This window comes from Protobothrops mucrosquamatus, unplaced genomic scaffold, assembly GCF_001527695.2.
Source record: "Protobothrops mucrosquamatus isolate PMUCROS unplaced genomic scaffold, P.Mucros_1.0 scaffold327, whole genome shotgun sequence".
NCBI classification, from domain to species: domain Eukaryota; kingdom Metazoa; phylum Chordata; class Lepidosauria; order Squamata; family Viperidae; genus Protobothrops; species Protobothrops mucrosquamatus.
The window spans coordinates 699,118-716,906 of NW_015386666.1; the positions used below are offsets into that span (position 1 = coordinate 699,118).

At 39.4% G+C, this 17,789-nt stretch overlaps 1 protein-coding gene across 1 annotated transcript in view; it reads left to right on the forward strand.

Annotated features, from left to right (window-relative positions):
- The window catches only part of PDS5B (PDS5 cohesin associated factor B), a gene marked incomplete in the record, with an annotated part of 63,281 nt that overhangs the window by 19,472 nt on the left and 26,020 nt on the right, over positions 1–17,789 (forward strand). The window contains 4 exon segments of the mRNA XM_015815234.1: positions 234–315; positions 11,231–11,279; positions 12,107–12,246; positions 12,328–12,443. Of these exon segments, the coding sequence (XP_015670720.1) occupies positions 234–315; positions 11,231–11,279; positions 12,107–12,246; positions 12,328–12,443 (387 nt within the window).

Consider the following 17,789-nt stretch of genomic DNA (forward strand, 5'->3'; position numbering starts at 1 on the left):
CCATGCAACAGGAAAGATTTGGTTCCATAATCGTCTAAATTGCTTTTTAGGACTTTCTCACTTACCGAATTTATAAGGTCTAGTCCAGGGGTAGGCAACCTTGGCTCTTTTATGACTCGTGGACTTCAACTCCCAGAATTCCTGAGCCAGCCATGTTGCCTACCCCTGGTCTAGTCAGTTGCAAAGATGATTGTTACATCACTTATTTTTTGCTTTGTTATTTTTATGATTAGGGCACTGAATGAAATGTGGAAATGTCAAAATTTACTGAGGCATCAAGTAAAAGATTTGGTTGATTTAATCAAGCAGACAAAGGTAAGCTCATTTCCTTCTGAAATTTTATATGTAACTCATTTCCTTCTGTAAATTTTATATGTTATATGTGACTTCAGCTTGAATTTTGTTTCACTGATGGAATACTTTCTGGATTTCTTTTTAAAATGATAATATGAAAGCGAAACCTTGCTATATGCCAATGTTTTCTATCCTAAATACTTGAAATATTTTTAGTGTACTTAATTTTGTTGGAAACTGTTTTAAGCCTATTTTATTTTATTGACTTACTTAGTTTAATATCCTGTTTTTCCATCCTCAAGGCAGTCTGTAGGTGAATAAATAAACAGGTAAAAATCCAGGCAGCAACTTGCAACCAAAGTCTCTTTGACGTCCTTGCCCTGAAAATTACATAGAAAGATGTAAAGCAAAACATCTATCTCCAATGTTATATCTACCTTCAGCAATGACTTTCATACCAATATAAGATCCACTGCAGTAGCAAGAGCAGCCTAGGGAATAATTACTTTCTGATAAAGGATATTCTCTCCATGGAAGCCATTTTGTGAATAAATAAGGCTTCTATCGCAGACATTTTGTAAGCATGCCAAAGTTGTGCTATAAAATAAAGAGATACTTCATAATAGGGCATGCACAGTTAGGGAATTGCAAACTTTTTCCCAATACATTTATGTTTCAATGAATATTGAAGTGTTCCATTTTTCTTTCGCTTGGTATAGCCTGATCTTTGAAATACTCTGTCTTAAGAATTATTTTCAAATAGTAAACCTATATTTAAAAAACCTTTTATATAGGACCAAGAAGATAGAGATTCAAATTCTCAATAAGATGGGTTTTTGTACACTCCAGCCTTCAGTTGCTTGTCTCTCATGTGTAAAGGGCTGGAAATAATGCCAGCTTAAGAAAACCTGTACCAGTTTTCAAGCTTTCTCTCTGCTTCAACCACAGTGATAACTAAACCTAACCAGATATTCTGCTAGACTGTCATTTCCCTTCCCACTCATGGCAGGGAAACCTGGTGCCTAAACTACTAGACAGAACATATCAAAAGAAAGCAGATATTGGCTTAGCCAACATACACATTTTATTTTTTTTATGAGAGTACCCCCTTTCTTCCTTCACATCTAGTTGGACTGTTGTTACTACAACTTCCATCTGATTTCCATTTTGCCACTAAAAAATCAGAAGGATACCTTTAAAGTCCATAAAAAACTATCTATGAAGAAGTATTGCATTCTCTAATTTTCTTAGAGAACAATGTTAAAATATGCTAAAGCATTTGGGGCAAGAACTGTTATTTTAATGCATTGGAGCAACTGGTGGTAAGGATATTTGATGAGCGGTGAAGTTTAGAGCCACTTCAGATATATTGATTGTTGGTGAATATTTAATAATAATAAAGTTGGAAGGGACCTTGGAGGTCATCTAGTCCAACCCCTGCTCAGGCAGGAAATCCTATACCATTTCAAACAAATGGCTGTCCAGTCTCTTCTTAAAAACTTCCAGTGTTGGAGCATTCACAGCTTTTGGAGGCAGGTTGTTCCACTGATTAATTGTTCTAACTGTCAGGAAATTTCTCCTTAGTTCTAGGTTGCTTCTTTCTTTGGTTAGTTTCCATCCATTGCTTCTTGTCCTGCCTTCAGGTGTTTTGGAGAATAGCTTGACTTCCTCTTCTTTGTGGCAACCCCTGAGATATTGGAACACTGCTATCATGTCCCCCCTCGTCCTTCTCTTCATTAAACTAGACCAGGGGTCGGCAACCTTAAACACTCAAAGAGCCACTTGGACCTGTTTCCCACAGAAAAAAAAACACTGGGAGCCGCAAATCTCGTGTGTGCATGCGCGCGCACCAGAGGAAGGGACTTGATTGAAGAGTTTAATTAAAAAGAAATAGAGGCTGCTTTGCATGAGTTCTCTTTCTCTCTTCCTCCCTCCCTCTCTCTCTCTCCCCCTCTCTTTCTCTTCCTCCCCCCCTCTCTCCGATCTTTTGCTCACCTGGCCAGCTGGCCTGATGCTGTTCTCCGACAAGCTGACACACACTCTTATTGGGATGGCTCTCTCCTGCCCTTGGTCTGCCAGTTCTCTTCCCCCACTAAGTGTGAGAGCATGTGTGTGTGTGTGTGTGTGTGTGTGAGAGAGAGAGAGAGCTGCTGCTTTCTGCTTCCTGCGGAGACACAGCAAAAGCAGGAGCCCTGCCCAATAAGCTTGTCAGCTTGTTGGAGAACAGCGTGAGGCCATTCTCTTTTTTACATACACACACAGAGAGAAAGGGAGGGAAGCGCAAGTGCCTCTCTCTGTCTCTCTCTCTCTCTCTCTGCAAATGGTGGAGGAGGACTGGGAGCCGCAGGAGAAGGCTCAAAGGGCCACATGCAGCTCCAGAGCTGCGGTTTGCCGACCCGTGAACTAGACATACCCAATTCCAGCAACCATTCCTTATATGTTTTAGCCTCCAGCCCCCTAATCATCTTTGTTGCTCTTCTCTGTACTCTTTCTAGAGTCTCAACATATTTTTTACATCGTGGTGACCAAAACTAGATGCAGTATTCCAAGTGTGGCATTACCAAGGCATTATAAAGTGGTATTAACACTTCACATGATTTTGATTCTATCCTTCTGTTGTTGTTTTTTTACAACAAGTTTTATTGGTTTTTTCTTTTTACAAACAAGTGCTTAGGAAACAACGTGATGACAGGGTAATCAATTATCCAAGAGCAAAATCATACACATGTAATTCAAATTAGATCATTAAAAACTCCCTCTCTATTCCCTCAAATAATATATTATATTCAAATTAATGTATTTCAATATGGTTAAGTCAATCAAAACAATCATCAATAACATTTCATCTATATGAATCCAAATCCTGTATTAAGCTTTACTATTTTCAATTACCATATTCTGTTTCGCTACAATAAAAATGTTATTAACACTTCAGGTGTCTCTCCATTCCCTTTTTCCTTAACATAGTCAGTAATCATTTATTAATATCATTTCTTCTTTTTTCAAAAATCCCTCTTATTCTTCTTTCATTACCAAATAACTATCCTTTCTAACAACAAAAATATTATTCCAAAAAATACATTTCTACTCTATTTTTTAAATCTATAATCTATCAATCAATATCTATATCAAACTCCTTTAACCCCCACCCAAAATTGCTATATCCACAACAAACATGTTAATACACAAACAAACATCTTCTTACTAAATTCAAATATTTAGTTAATCTTTATTCAATCTAACGTCTTATTCACCCATCTTAAACCATGACTCAATCCGTATCTAGAAAGCCTTTTAAACCCGTTATGTAGAGTTTTGGATCACACTCTTAAATCTTATTCTAGCTTTTTTTTAATGCCAAGTAGGTTTCCATAACAGAGCCTCAATATCAACAAATAAGTCTCTCTTTGTGCCTTATAGTATCATTTGGGTCAAGAAAGAGCGTCCCCTCCTCTGTTTTGGAGACCTGACTCCTTTGTAGATAGTACCTTGTTGTTTTAGAGATTCAAATCTCGACATTTGGATCTGTTGAATAGAACACTCAATTATATCCAATTTTGTAATTAGTAGATGATTATCCAAGTTATTATGGTTCTCAGTTGTATTTGTATATCCATTTCTGTTGATTTTAAGATTGTAAGTGATTTAATTACAGTCATTTTTTGTTCATCAGAAATCTCATTAGGTTGTGTATAAAATGAAGTAGAATCTTCTTTAATGTTGATTGGTTCCGCTTCTGTTGTTTTTTGGTCTGTAGAATGTTCATATAAGATCTGGAGGTCAGTTTGTAGGTTCAAAGTAAAATTTCTGTTTTTTTATTTCTGTAGTACTCTCTTTTATTTGTAGATGTATTTGCTCAGTGGCTTCATAAATTTTTTCCAATATAAGTTTACAGTCAAGTTGTGAATAGGGTTTCTCCATTTCGATAGTGATTAGAAACAGTCCTGTTATCTTTTAGTGGTGGCTGTATTCAAAAAACATTTAACCAGTGTCCACCCCCACAAATACAGCTGTTGAATTTTTTTGTCTTTTCCCTTTTATGATGATCTGAAGGTCAAGCCAGTCTCAACATCAATCAGGGAAAAAAGACAGTTACAATTTTAACTTTCTCCACAAGGTGTCCTCAGTAGACTGTGAAATCTCTTCCCAGACATCAAAAATAACGTTAATAAGATCAGAAAAAAAATATATTCTTCACATGTAAACTAAATTCAGTAATAAGTTCAATAATACAAATTTTTTCAAGACCCCAAAGTAGATGGAAAAGTAAAGAATAGCCAATTAAAGTTAATTTTCAGTCCATTTAAGCTTCTTTTCCCACACTCACAAACACCACTTTCTTAAAGCAGGGAAATAGTTCCAAAAATGCTTTTTACAGGAAGCAAAAAAGAAAAGAAGACTAAGAGAGGGAAAAAAAATCTCACCCGGATCAAGCATGGTGGTTCTTGCGCTTAGATGTTCTTCTGACTTCTGGTTACACCAGCAAAGTGATCTGCCATTTTACTGGCTGATCTTTCCTCCGTCGGCCCTAAGGAGCATTCTCGGACTGCGGAAGGAGCTGCCGCCCTTCCACAGTCGAAGAGGGCCTCCTCAACGGTAGTCGCCCCTGCAGGGTGACTTTTCGACCCGATTAAGGGTCTACCGACAGAGAGAAAGCAGCTGGCGAAGAGAGCAGTCTCTCTGCACGACTGCAGATGCCGCGATCCGGAACCGGAAGTCTTGATTCTAGCCCTCTGGTAATGCAGCCTAGCACTGTGTTGGCTTTTTTGGCAACTGCAGCACACTGCTGGCTCATATTTAAGTGATTGTCCACTAGGACTCCGAGATCCCTTTCACAGTTACTACTATTGAGCAAGGAACCACCTATACTATACCTGTGCATTTGGTTTTTCTTGCCTAAATGTAGAACCTTACTTTTTTCACCATTGAATTTCATTTTGTTAGATAGTGCCCAGTGTTCATGTCTGTCCAGATCCTCCTGTATCTTAAGCCTGTCTTCTGGAGTGTTGGCTATTCCTGCCAGCTTGGTGTCATCTGCAAATTTTATGAGTTCCCCATCTATCCCCTCATCCAATTTGAATATCTCCTGGGACCATAGTGCTGAAAATTTCCAGGACCAATTATGCGGTTACCCTAGCCAACTAAGATAAGAAGATTAGTGGAAAATTGTGATATCCATCCATTTTTTAGGATGGGAAAATGAATAGCTGCCTGATAGGCTACTTTAAAAGAAGTATCAGATATTTTTATGGATGTGTTTTCTGCTATATGTCCATGGAAACTCTGGGACACAAGGTAATAGGTTGAAACATCATACAGGAAGAGACTACTATCTTCATATTTTGTTACAGTTAGTCTTACGTAATGACCATTCATTCCATGACCATTTAAAGTTGCAGTGATGCTGAACGAATGGCACTTATACTTGGTCTCTGAAGTTACAGTGATTGCAGCATACCTGTGGTCATGTAATCAAAGCCTGCCCACACTTAAAACCACAGAGGCACTTCAACTCCCCCATTCACCTATTTCTCCCCATCTCTGTCCTTTTGGTCACAATGGCAGCCATTGGCAAATTGCTTGCTTTGTAAGATTTTGAGGCCTTTTGAAATTTCAGGAGATGTCTGGACCTGCCATTCTCCAAATCATGGATGCCATTCTTCTAATTTTTCAGGCCTCAGAAGTTTTCCAAAGACTTTCTGAAGCATCACAAGAACAACATTGGCAATTTGGAGAATGGCAGATGCAGCCTTCTTGTGAGGTTTCAGAAGGCCTCAAAATCCTGACAAAACATTACAAGAATGGCCTGTGCTATTTGGAGAACAGTGCAAGCTATCTCGGGAAGATGGCTTGGCATGGCCAACAGTTGCTTCGCACAGGTCCAGGTCAGGTGTTCCTTGTCAGCAGCAGAAAAATGACAATGAAAGTCAGCTGAGCATGACAGGGCCTGTAGAGCACAGGATGACTAGAACTTTCCACTGTGATGCTTGGGTGACTGTGGTGTGGGAGTTGAGTAGCACTCCTTTGTGTTGGCTGTGCTGGGATTGAAGTGGAGGCCTTTGGGCAGTGGCAGTTGGCTTGAGACTGCTGATACCCTGGCCTCTACTTCCATCCCAGTGTCCCAGCTAAGGAGTGCTAAGGATATTTTTAATATGTGAAAAATATAGGCGGGTAGGAAGAGTTGAAGAGGAGGCAGACCTTACCTTACTGAGGCCCGAGCCTGGTAATGACTTGGATCACCTTACATTGGGATTTGGTTAACAACAGCAGTAGGGACTGCTGGGATTGCCATAACTAAGCAATGCAGTTATAACAACAACAACTTTATTGTCACTTTGAAAGTACACCAATCGGCATAAATCAAAATGAAATTTTGTTGCATACAGCTCTCAAAGGGTCACATTGCTTAGCAATAGAAATTCCAGTCTCAATTACCGTTGTAACTTGAAGATTACCAGGGTTTGGGTTTATAGCTATAATAATAATTGGGATGGTATATTAGAACTTTAACATGATTCAGTAGAGAGTCTCTTCAGAATTTCCATAAAGAACTACACATTAAACAAGGATTTTCAATAAAAAGTTTTGAGAATATGTCTGCCTTCTGGAGTTCTTATTTGAAACAGATCTTGGATTAGTTTCAGTGTAATATTAATATATTTCATCTACATGTTAGCAATAATATAAAACTGTCCTTATCCATATTATTTCCTCTTATTGAATTCAATATGTATTATTTCTGTATTAAGAATATTTATAGTCAGGTGATGTCAAGTCATAGTAGGATATATTTAACATGTGACAGCACATATATGCATTTGTATGTTTATACATTGGTCAGTGAATCATAGACATGTTGAAATACATTGCTTAGCTCACATTAAGGGAATTTGTTATGAATTCAAAGATCAAAAGTAATATGTGGAATATTTTCACATTTATCATGTTCCTGAAACTATCAAGGGCTATAGAAATGTCAAAAATATTTGATGTCCTACAGCCTGTTAAAGCAGCAGAATCCATGAAGTAGTGTACCTAAATTATCTCTGAAAGTCTTTAAAGCAGATCATGCAGAATTCTGACAGGTAATCATGCTTTATTTTGTCTGTTCTTTTCTGATAAGGAATAGAATTTAATTCCAAGAAACTACCTCATTTATGTTTAATCCCCTGAAGACTTTGTAGAAATATCCTTTTCTATTTCAAGTTCAGGATTTATAAGCTTTTTACGATGATCTGCATTGTTAGACAGTTCTGCATATTGGCTCATGGTCTCAAAAACATTAAAAAATGCAACTACAAATATTGTCTCTTTCCTCTTTTGCCGCTAGCAGAAAATATGAGAACAGAATACCTTAGTATATTTAAATTTTAATATTTTGAGAGATTTAATATCAGTCTGGTTAGACAAAATATTATAACAAGAAATCCCATCAGCTTTCTGCTACTGATCATATCAGCTAAAATTTACATTGATCGCTGTACAGTATGCTAACCTGATAGCATGTTCCCAGCATCCCCAGTTAATCAAGGATACGGTTTCAATCATAATTACATAACCATTTTTCTAGAGAGAAAAAATACTTAAGCTTTTGTAGTATGATACACAGCTAAAAAGAGTGAAAAAAGTCAATAAATTTTAAGAACTGTGTTCCATTTAATGCAGATTTCCAAGTTATTTTTAACTCTGGAACTTTTATTCATTTACTAAAATGAAAATTCATTTACTATGAAGTATCTTAATATACTACTCGAAGTATACTGAATTTGATTTCTTCTTTTCATATTTACATTACTTTATCGCTACAGTTCATTTATGACAATAGACGTAGATTTATCCCTCACCCTATATTTTCTCTATCTCCTATTGTTTTGATCGGTGATTTCATCAACTTATTTATAAATATTAAAATTCTTCTAGTTATTACCTTTACATGAGATATTTCCTGCTTAAAATCATACTTTCAGTAAGTTTGACTTGTTATGTGCCAAGTGAGGGAAGTTATTCTTGCTTAAATTTAGTTAAACTGTTGTTCTGTGTATATATTATTAATTTTCCTATTGCTGCATGTTTCAAAGTTTGATTTCCAGGTTTGATAATGTCAATATATTTTTTTCTTTGGGGGCCACAGTTGTCCTCATGGCCTTTAGCATATATGTTATGCTATTGACGTGGTTCTTCCAACAGGCTTGGATATCCAAGAATTATAGGGAGCTTGGTGGGATGATTACACTGTAGATGTTAGTCCATTCCCTCACAGTTTTATTTATATTTGTGTTTAGATTGTTTTTAATTGTTGTTTTAAATTTCTTTTAATGTATTGTTTTACAGTACACTGCCCACAGTCATGACTGTGAGATGGATCAGTATATAAATTATGTGATAAATAAATATATGTAAATAAATAATAAATTGTTATGCTTATTTATTCTAGAAATATTCATAGGAAAAACAGGTTTCAATTCAAACTTTGTTTTTTTTAATATTTTTTCAATAATGCTGGGTATCTTTCAGTATTTGTTTATTTATTTATCTATTTACAGTAAGGGGAAAAATTATTTGATGTCCTGCTGGTTTTGTCAGACCACCAACAAGAAACGATCAGTCTATAATTTTAAATGGTAGGTTTATTTTAACAATGAGACAGAATAACAACAAAAAAATTCAGAAAAAATGCATTTCAAAAAAGTTATAAATTGATTTGCCTTTTAATAAGTGAAATAAGCATTTGATCCCCTGTCAGTCAGCAAGATTTCTGGCTCCCAGATGTCTTTTATACAGGTAACAAGCTGAGATTAGGAACACTCTTAATGGGATAAAAACACCTGTCCACAGAAGCAATCAGGCAATCCAATTCCAAACTCTCCACCATGGCCAAGACCATTTTTCTGGATTTTTGTTGTTGTTATTCTGTCTCTCACTGTTAAAATAAACCTACCATTAAAATTATAGACTGATCATTTCTTTGTCAGTGGGCAAACATACAAAATCAGCAGGGGATCAAATACTTTCCCCCCCTCACTGTACTTATTGATTTTCCACATTTATGACCTGCTGACCTCTTTCAGAGAGAGGCTCTGGGTAGTGTACAATAAAATATTAAAATGTAAAAACAGTATATAAAAAAATAAAAGTATATAATGAGACAGGATAATGATTGTCCCACGGGTGCTTTTTCAAGAGGCAACTGGGCTTTCCTTGTTTTTCCTTGAAGACATTTTGCTTCTCATCAAGAAGTTTCTTCAGCTTCTTGGATGCGAAGTGAAATGTCTTCAAGGAAAAACGAAGTTTAGTTGCTTCTTGAAAAGGCATAATAATGATGATGATGATGATGATGATGATGATGATGATGATGATGATGATGATGATAAAGTTGGAAGGGACCTTGGAGGTCATCTAGTCCAACCCCCTGCTCAGGCAGGAAACCCTATACCATTTCGGACAACTGGCTGTCCAGTTTCTTCTTAAAAACTTCCAGTGTTGGCGCGTTCACCGCTTCTGGAGGCAGGTTGTTCCACTGGTTAATTGTTCTAACTGTCAGGAAGTTTCTCCTTAGTTCTAGGTTGCTTCTCTCCTTACTTAGTTTCCACCCGTTGCTTCTTGTCCTGCCTTCAGGTGCTTTGGAAAATAGCTTGACTCCCTCTTCTTTGGGGCAGCCCCTGAAATATTGGAACACGGCTATCATGTCCCCCCTCATCCTTCTCTTCGTTAAACTAGACATACCCAATTCTAGCAACCGTTCCTTATATGTTTTAACCTCTTTGGGACAACCATGACCTGGATGACTGAGACTCTCCATAGAAAAGGATGACAATTAAACACTGTTAAAATTAGTTAAAAAACAAAGTGGGGGGGGGGTACTCAGACACCAGACATCCTCATGGCTCTGTGCTCTTCTGGGCTCCCCATGCTAGTCTGCAGAGCCATATTTTGACTCCTTTTCAAAAGGCTAGGAAAATGGAAGCCAGCCTCACTTCTGAGGGAAGACTATTCCACAGGGTGGGACAACAACAGTGAAGATTCTCTTCCTGAATCCTGCCAATCAGAATTCTTTAACTAGCTGTAGATCTTCAGTGGTTTGAAGTGCATTAGCATGCTCTATGGCAATGTTTCTCAAACTTGGCAACTTTTAAGATATGTAGACTGCAACTTCCAGAATTGGAAAATTGAGAATCGCTGCTTAGGGAGTACGGCTTTGCTTTTTGTCAAAATTCTAATTTTATTTGGGTTCACTTTGTATGATAAATCCATCTGATCCATATATTTTTTACATATTTCTTCCTATGTCTGCTCCATCATGTTTTCCATCAGTGATGTAAAATAAAAATGAAATTTTACCATGGTTTTCAGCATTTCTTCCCAGCATTTTTAAAATCCTTTGATTCAATAGGTGGCAGCATCTAGCTGACCTTTGCTAATCTCAGAAACTAAGCAGGATTAGATGGGGAAACCATCTCAGAACTCCAAGGCTATAGGGTAGCATTCAGAAAAAGTCATGGGCAAACTATTCCCATAATGGTGCCAAGTAAACCACATGGTTATACTTATTAAAAATCAAACTTTAGTTCAGGATTTTTTTTGTTTATTTTTCAGTATTGTATATGAAACATATGCATCCTGCTTTAAATAAATACATGTTTTATTGTTGGCTTTTGTTATGGTTTTTTTAATAAGTTGTAGACTAGCCTATATTGTCTGCTATTTTTGAGCTAAGAACTGTTTTTCAAAATTGCAATAAAGATAATTGTATGAGTTACAAATGAAAAATTGTCTGGCTCACTTGAAAAATGTACAATAGATCAAACTAAATTATGACACACTTCTAGTTCTGTATAATTATTAATGTAAGGGAATTATCTTACTTATTACTGAACGAGTGTAAAGTGTTAAATTTTATTATAAAGCCTGTCATTGAAAACCTTTTTTAAATTTCCAGTCAGATGCCAGCAGTAAAGCTATATTTTCCAAAGTGATGGTAATAACAAGTAAGTTTTTTTCCTATATTTTAAGTTTAAATTTTGAGAAAATATTACTTCTGTATTGATATTTCAATCATTCCATTTTTTCCTAACTTTGAGTAAGTGACCTTTGAAGTTGATTAAAGCAAGCTGTGTAAAACTGTTATCTTGTGACCTAATACAATTAATATATCAAAGCATTAATAGGATTAATTTTTTATTGATTTAGTTGAAAATTTGCCTCCTTTGAATATTTTGTGTGGAATTATTAAAGATATTCAACATTGTGTTCAGGTTTGAATATTATGATTAAAATTTCTAATAATATTATCTAGACTATAGATTTATTGTACTAAATATTCCAAGTTGGAGAATTTTTTTTAAACAATGGCAGATAAATACTGGATAGGAAACAATATTTTAACATCTTTTCAATGTTTTGATAGCTTGCCCCACCTGCCCGCAAGCCTCTGGGATTATGTATAATCTAACGAAATATATTTTCTGTTTATATAATCCATTCTCATCTTACATCTTTTTATTTAGTCCTTCATGCTGCTTCAGTCACATACAATTCAAAGCATGAAACTTTTTTTTTTGCTTGCTATATGGCAAAAGCTTTAAAAGCACCAGAACCTTTGCTTTGTTTTACAACTATATGAAATTGTTTACATTTCACTTTATGAAATAGCTAAATTTATTAAGATATAGTTACATACATATTTGTCCCTTGTTCCTTCTATTGATTTATTTTTATGTTGTACTCTATCAGTAAAGAATGCCACTGATAGTAGAAAAGCTTTGTTTAATCATTAGCTTTCTGTTGCACTTAATCTTGTTTTATTTCCATAAAGGAAATTTGCCAGATCCTGGCAAAGCACAGGATTTCATGAAGAAATTCACTCAAGTTCTGGAAGATGACGACAAAATAAAACACCAGTTGGAAATGCTTGTTAGCCCAAGTTGTTCATGCAAACAAGCTGAAGGATGTGTGGTAAGAATAGATGTTAAAATATAACTTATTTGGAGCTATTAAATTGTCTGTCTTCTAATGTACTTCTAATTACTATTGCAGCGTGAAATTACAAAGAAGTTAGGCAATCCCAAGCAACCTACAAACCCTTTTCTGGAAATGGTAAAGTTCCTTTTAGAGAGGATAGCTCCTGTGCACATTGATACCGAATCCATCAGGTATTTTTTCACTTATATTGAAGTTAAATGAAACTGAGAAAACAAATTCTATAAAAGTGCTTTAAGTTAACATGCTGTAGTGTTCTCCCTATTGAATCTTATATTGTAATGTGTCTTATAGGGTGGGGCAAAAAGTAATCTAAGTAATTAGAGAAAGAAATAATTGGGGAAATTTGGGGGGTGTAAGACCAAACTTATTCTTGATATTGATTGAAGGCTTATGATTCATTAACTTCCTTTCCTAACCTTATTTCATTTTTTGTCAAAGTGAGAAGGGGAGGGAATAGCTTAGTCAAGAAAGAGAAAACATTTGATTGCTGCATGATAGACTGTATTTATTATGGAAAGAAGTTAGGATTTGACAATGGAGGAATTATAACAATAACTTTGAACTATTTTTCTCTTGCTTGCAATGACACTGTCATGGTTTCAAAAGACAGAGACGAATAAAGCAGAACTCCGAGACTTGCAAATTCTCAAAGAACATGTTTATTAGTTACAAACTATTGGCACGGTCAAAAGTGAAACCAAGTCTGGGTACACAAGCAACAATTCCCCAATACAAAGTTAAATGACCCATCCACAAAAACTATGCAAGCAGCTATGTTCCCCAATATGATTATTTGGCGGGCTTTTTATGCAACATCCCTAATCTCAGGAGCAGCCGATGATCTTGGTTCCCATGGGACAAAAGATTATTTTGACTAGTGAAGCACCTGGGCAACCCCTCTCCCTCCATTCGATGTGGCAACCTAGAAAGAGAAGGAAAATGGCTGCAGCCATGCTCATTTGTAGAGTTGATAGACACCTTATTTCATACCAGACAAGAAAATTAAAACAGATGTTATTACTCACAGTCTTATTAAGTACACTTTTCAAATGTTGTGAAATTGGTTTGGATCAACAGAATTCAAATGAGTAAACTTCCAAATTCAACTGTTGGTAGGGGAGATATAACTGATTTTAAAGGATTGAAGTGTTATATATGAACTAAAAATCTGAACATAACAAAAGAGTGTATGTTAATCATAGTGATCATTAAAGAAGTAAATCATAAAGTGATAAAGTTCAGTAGGACTAGCCAGTGTAACATGAACTGAACATGTCTTTCAGAGAGACTAAACAGCCAGTTATTATCTTAGCTTTGAATTTCTATGTCATGCATGCAATTGGATAAATTTTATTTATTGATCAAATTTACATGGCTGCTGATTTCACTTACAGGGAATCTGGACAGAGTACAGTAAAACCAAAATTAAAGCATTAAATAAAATGTTAAACAATAAATATAGATAAAAACAAAATAAAGCAAGATCACAAGGGAGAGATATTACGTATAGTCAGTATACACTCTCCTACTTGGGATATCCAGGTTGTTTGGGAAAAAAAGTTTTAAGAATTCTCTGGACAGTCATGAAGGTTGAAACCCACCTCACATCAGGAGGGATGATGTTCCAGAGGGCGGGTACCATTGCAGAAAAGGCTTGTCTCCTAGACTTAGTCTAGTGAAAAGAAGAACTAAGGGTGACATGACAGCAGTGTTCCAATATTTGAGAGGCTGCCACAAAGAAGAGGAGATCAATCTATTTTTGAAAGCACTAGAAGGCAGAACAAGAAATAGTGGATGGAACCTAATCAAGGAGAGAAACAATCTAGAATTAAGGAGAAATTTCCTGACAATGAGAATAATTGGAATGGGTTGCCTCCATCACTAGAGGTGTTTAAGAAGAGATTGTCCAAAATGGAATAGAGTCTCCTGCTTGGCAGGGGGTTGGACTAGAAGAACTCCAAGGTCCCTTCCAACTCTGTTATTCTGTTATTTAACCAGATCCCATGACACATAGAGCTTTAAAGGTCAAAACCAGCAGCTTTAATTGGACCAAAAACACACTGGCAACCAATACAGCTCTTGGAGCAGAGGTGTAATGTGTGCCCTTCCAGGGGGCATACCTAACTGCCCATGCTGCTGCCTTCTGCACCAGCTCATGTTTCCGGATATTCTTCAGGGGTAGTTTCATGAAAAGCACATTGCAATAGTCCATTCAGGAGATGACCAGGGTATAAATAACTATGAGCAGAGCCTTACAAACCAGGAATAGATGCAACTGGCATACTGTGATAACTCCCCCAGATGCTTCCCCAGATACCTCTCTGGATGTCAGCTCGGGGGAGGATGAACCAGTTCCTAGCACGTCAGGAGTTGAGTTGATTGATGGCTCCGAGCAGCCATCTGTGAGGGATTTGGCTGAAGCACAGCTGCAGCAGAACAGCCCTGACGCTTCAGGTGGGGAAAGCATGCAGTTGCAGCCAGTCAGTAATGAGGAAGAGGAATTGCCTTCTGTACCTGATCCAAGAACACATAGAGCAGAGAAAAGGCAGGAGCAGAGAAGGTCAGCCAGATTACTTGTGAGGAGAAAGCCTCGCCCTTCTTGCCAGGCTGTACCGGAAACTGGCTATTTAGCACAGCAGACAAATGGAGGCTATTCTGGGAACAATGTGTTTGTTTCCTAGCTGTGTGTTTTCTGCTTCACTTTGGATTGACATTGAGCCTGGACTTTGATTGTGCCTTAGAAACCCTGGACTTTTCTTGCCTTGTGAACTCTCTTGTGTTGTGGATTTAAGTTTGCCTGTGGCTTTATTTTGATTGAGAAACTTTCAAGGGCCTTGTGGACTCTTTGGCCATTGCTCTGTGAACTAGCATTGATCTGCTTGTGGCTGGACTTAATTGGGACAGTTTTGGGTTTTAGGGAAGGAATTGCTGGGAAATATTAATAAACTCACTGAACCACAGTTACATATGTGTGTGAGTGAACAGGAGAGCACACATAGCATCCAAAGTTATGCAAAGGATTGGAATCCAGAAAGGCTCCCATATTGTTCATTAGGTCTGTTTAGGGTAGTGCCACCCCATCCAGTACAAAGGATGGTAAGGTCCCAGATTCAAAAGGCCCCAAAACCTACAGAATCTTGACATGCAAATTAATGAAGCAAGATTCCTGAAAGAGAGAGTTTTGAAAACCACTGCCTTCGTCCAGATAGTTTTCTTTGCTGTATGTCAAAGAGAACAGTCGATCATAATTAAGAACTTATTTATACATGTCTTAGAAAAGTTTAGTGTAATTTTCAAAGTTAAATTCTCAAACTACCTGAGGTTAGGGTAGATTTTATTCCTTACTATTAAATAATAATACAAAACTATCAAAAATAATTGTAACATGAAATAGATAATAATAGATTGGTATGATGATCAAAGACTCCCAACTAAAAATGAGTATTTGGGTGGTTTGTTGATTTGACTGAGTAATTTGATTTGATTTATATCCTGATTTCCTTCAGTTGCCCAGAGCAATATACAGTACATTTCTCCTACCAAATTTATTCTATACAGCAGCAGCTCTGCAAGGTGGATTGGTTAGAAAATACTACTTGGCTCAAAATTTCCCAATTAATTTCCATAGATGAATGTGGAGTTGAACCTAGAGCTTTTGGATTCTGACTTCAATCTGAGCCAAATAAAATAATAAAACCATCAATTCAGAGTCAGAATTAATTATGTACACATACAGTATTACAATATTTTTTTGGTCAAAATCAAAGACAACAAACAAGTGACTATCTGATGATACCATCAAACTTCCGGTAATGGCGGACCTACCTGGGGTAGCTCCGTGATGGAGCGAAGTCCGCAACAGAAATGGGGGGGCCTCCCGAGGGTCGAGGGCTTCGCCTCGACCCTAATTTGAAGAGCTGAACTCGCCGGTAACCAGGGGCCTGCCGTGTGACTCCCCAGTCTTCGGCTGGGTGATGTCGCTGAACGGAGGACTCGGCCCGGCGAGGATATCGAAGGGACGAAGGGCCCGGCGGAAGATCTGGCCTGGATTTGGCCCTGGATCCGGCCCGGTGGAAGACCTGGCCCGGATTCGGCCCGCGGCCTCGATGATAGCGGAGGCCACGACGGGCTTGGATCCGGAGGCCGCGGCGGCCTCGGACTCGGCAGGCCTCGGACCCGGATTCGGCAGGCGGTCCGGCCTGTGGGCAGCGGGCCCGGCGATGGAGGCTGCGGCCCGGCAGCCTGGACCCGACCCTGGATCCGGTCTGGCGAAACTGCTCCGGACCTGGCTCGCGGCCTCGAGGACAGCGGAGGCCGCGACGGACCTGGATTTGGAGGCCGCGGCGGACTCGGCAGGCGGTTCGGCCTGCGGGCAGCGGGCCCGGCGAGAGATGGAGGTCGCGGCCCGGTAGCCTGGACCCGGCCCTGGATCCGGTCCGGCGGAAGAACTGCTCCGGACCTGGTTCGAGGCCTCGATGACAGCGGAGGCCGTGACGGACCTGGATTCGGAGGCCGCGGCGGCCTCGGACTCGGCAGGCGGCTCGGCCTGCGGGCAGCAGGCCCGGTGAGAGATGGAGGACGCGGCCCGGCAGCCTGGACCCGGCCCTGAATCCGGCCCGGTGGAAGAACTGCTCCGGTGGACCCGGTGAGGGTGGAGGCCGTGGTTCGGCGGCCCAGCGGCCCGGTGGCGGATCCGGCCCGAAGAGCCCGGCCGTGGATTCGATTCTAGCGGCTGGTCATCTCTCCTATCCCAGGTCTCAAAATGGGAACTGATCCTCAAAGGGACTTGTTTCCCCCCCCCGTGTATTTTTCTGTTGTGGGACCTTGTGTCCATGTTTAGAGTCTACTCCAGGTCAGAACTGCTGGCCCTGCGCGATTTCCCCCTCGCGCAGGTATGGCCCAGTATAATCTTGAGGGCCGTCCTCAATGACGGGGTATGGAGCCCCCAGAGGTGCGTAGCAAAGGGAGATCGGAAGAGGAGGAAGTTGAGAGCTTTCCTAGCGGGATGTTTTAATAAATTTTTAGGCGGTACGGGGAGGGTCGGGGCATGGGGGATGCCTCCCTGGGGCCAAGGCCGGGCCTGTCCGAGGGACGCGGCGTCGGAGTGGTGGGGGAGGTGGTTGGGGGACTAAGAGAGGGTGGTACGATCAGCACGGTCAGTGGGAGGGGCAGATATGGCGGGAGCAGAGGACCATATCGGGTTTGGGGAGCACGCACACGCTGCTTACAAGCTTGTGGGTGCTCCGGTCCTCAGGGCTCCACTCGGTCTCCAGGGAGCTTAGTTCCTCGGGCCCGGGATCACCGGCTGATGTTATGGAACGCCAGGTCAGTGGTGAACAAAGCCCCCCTCATTCAAGATCTTATTCAAGAGGGGGGCGTGGACCTGGCAGGTATCACCGAGACCTGGCTGGGCACGGAGGGGGGAGTGCCCCTCGTAGACATGTGCCCGCCGGGTTTCCAGGTATTCCATCAGCCAAGGACCCGGGGTAGGGGCGGTGGGGTAGCGGTCATTATAC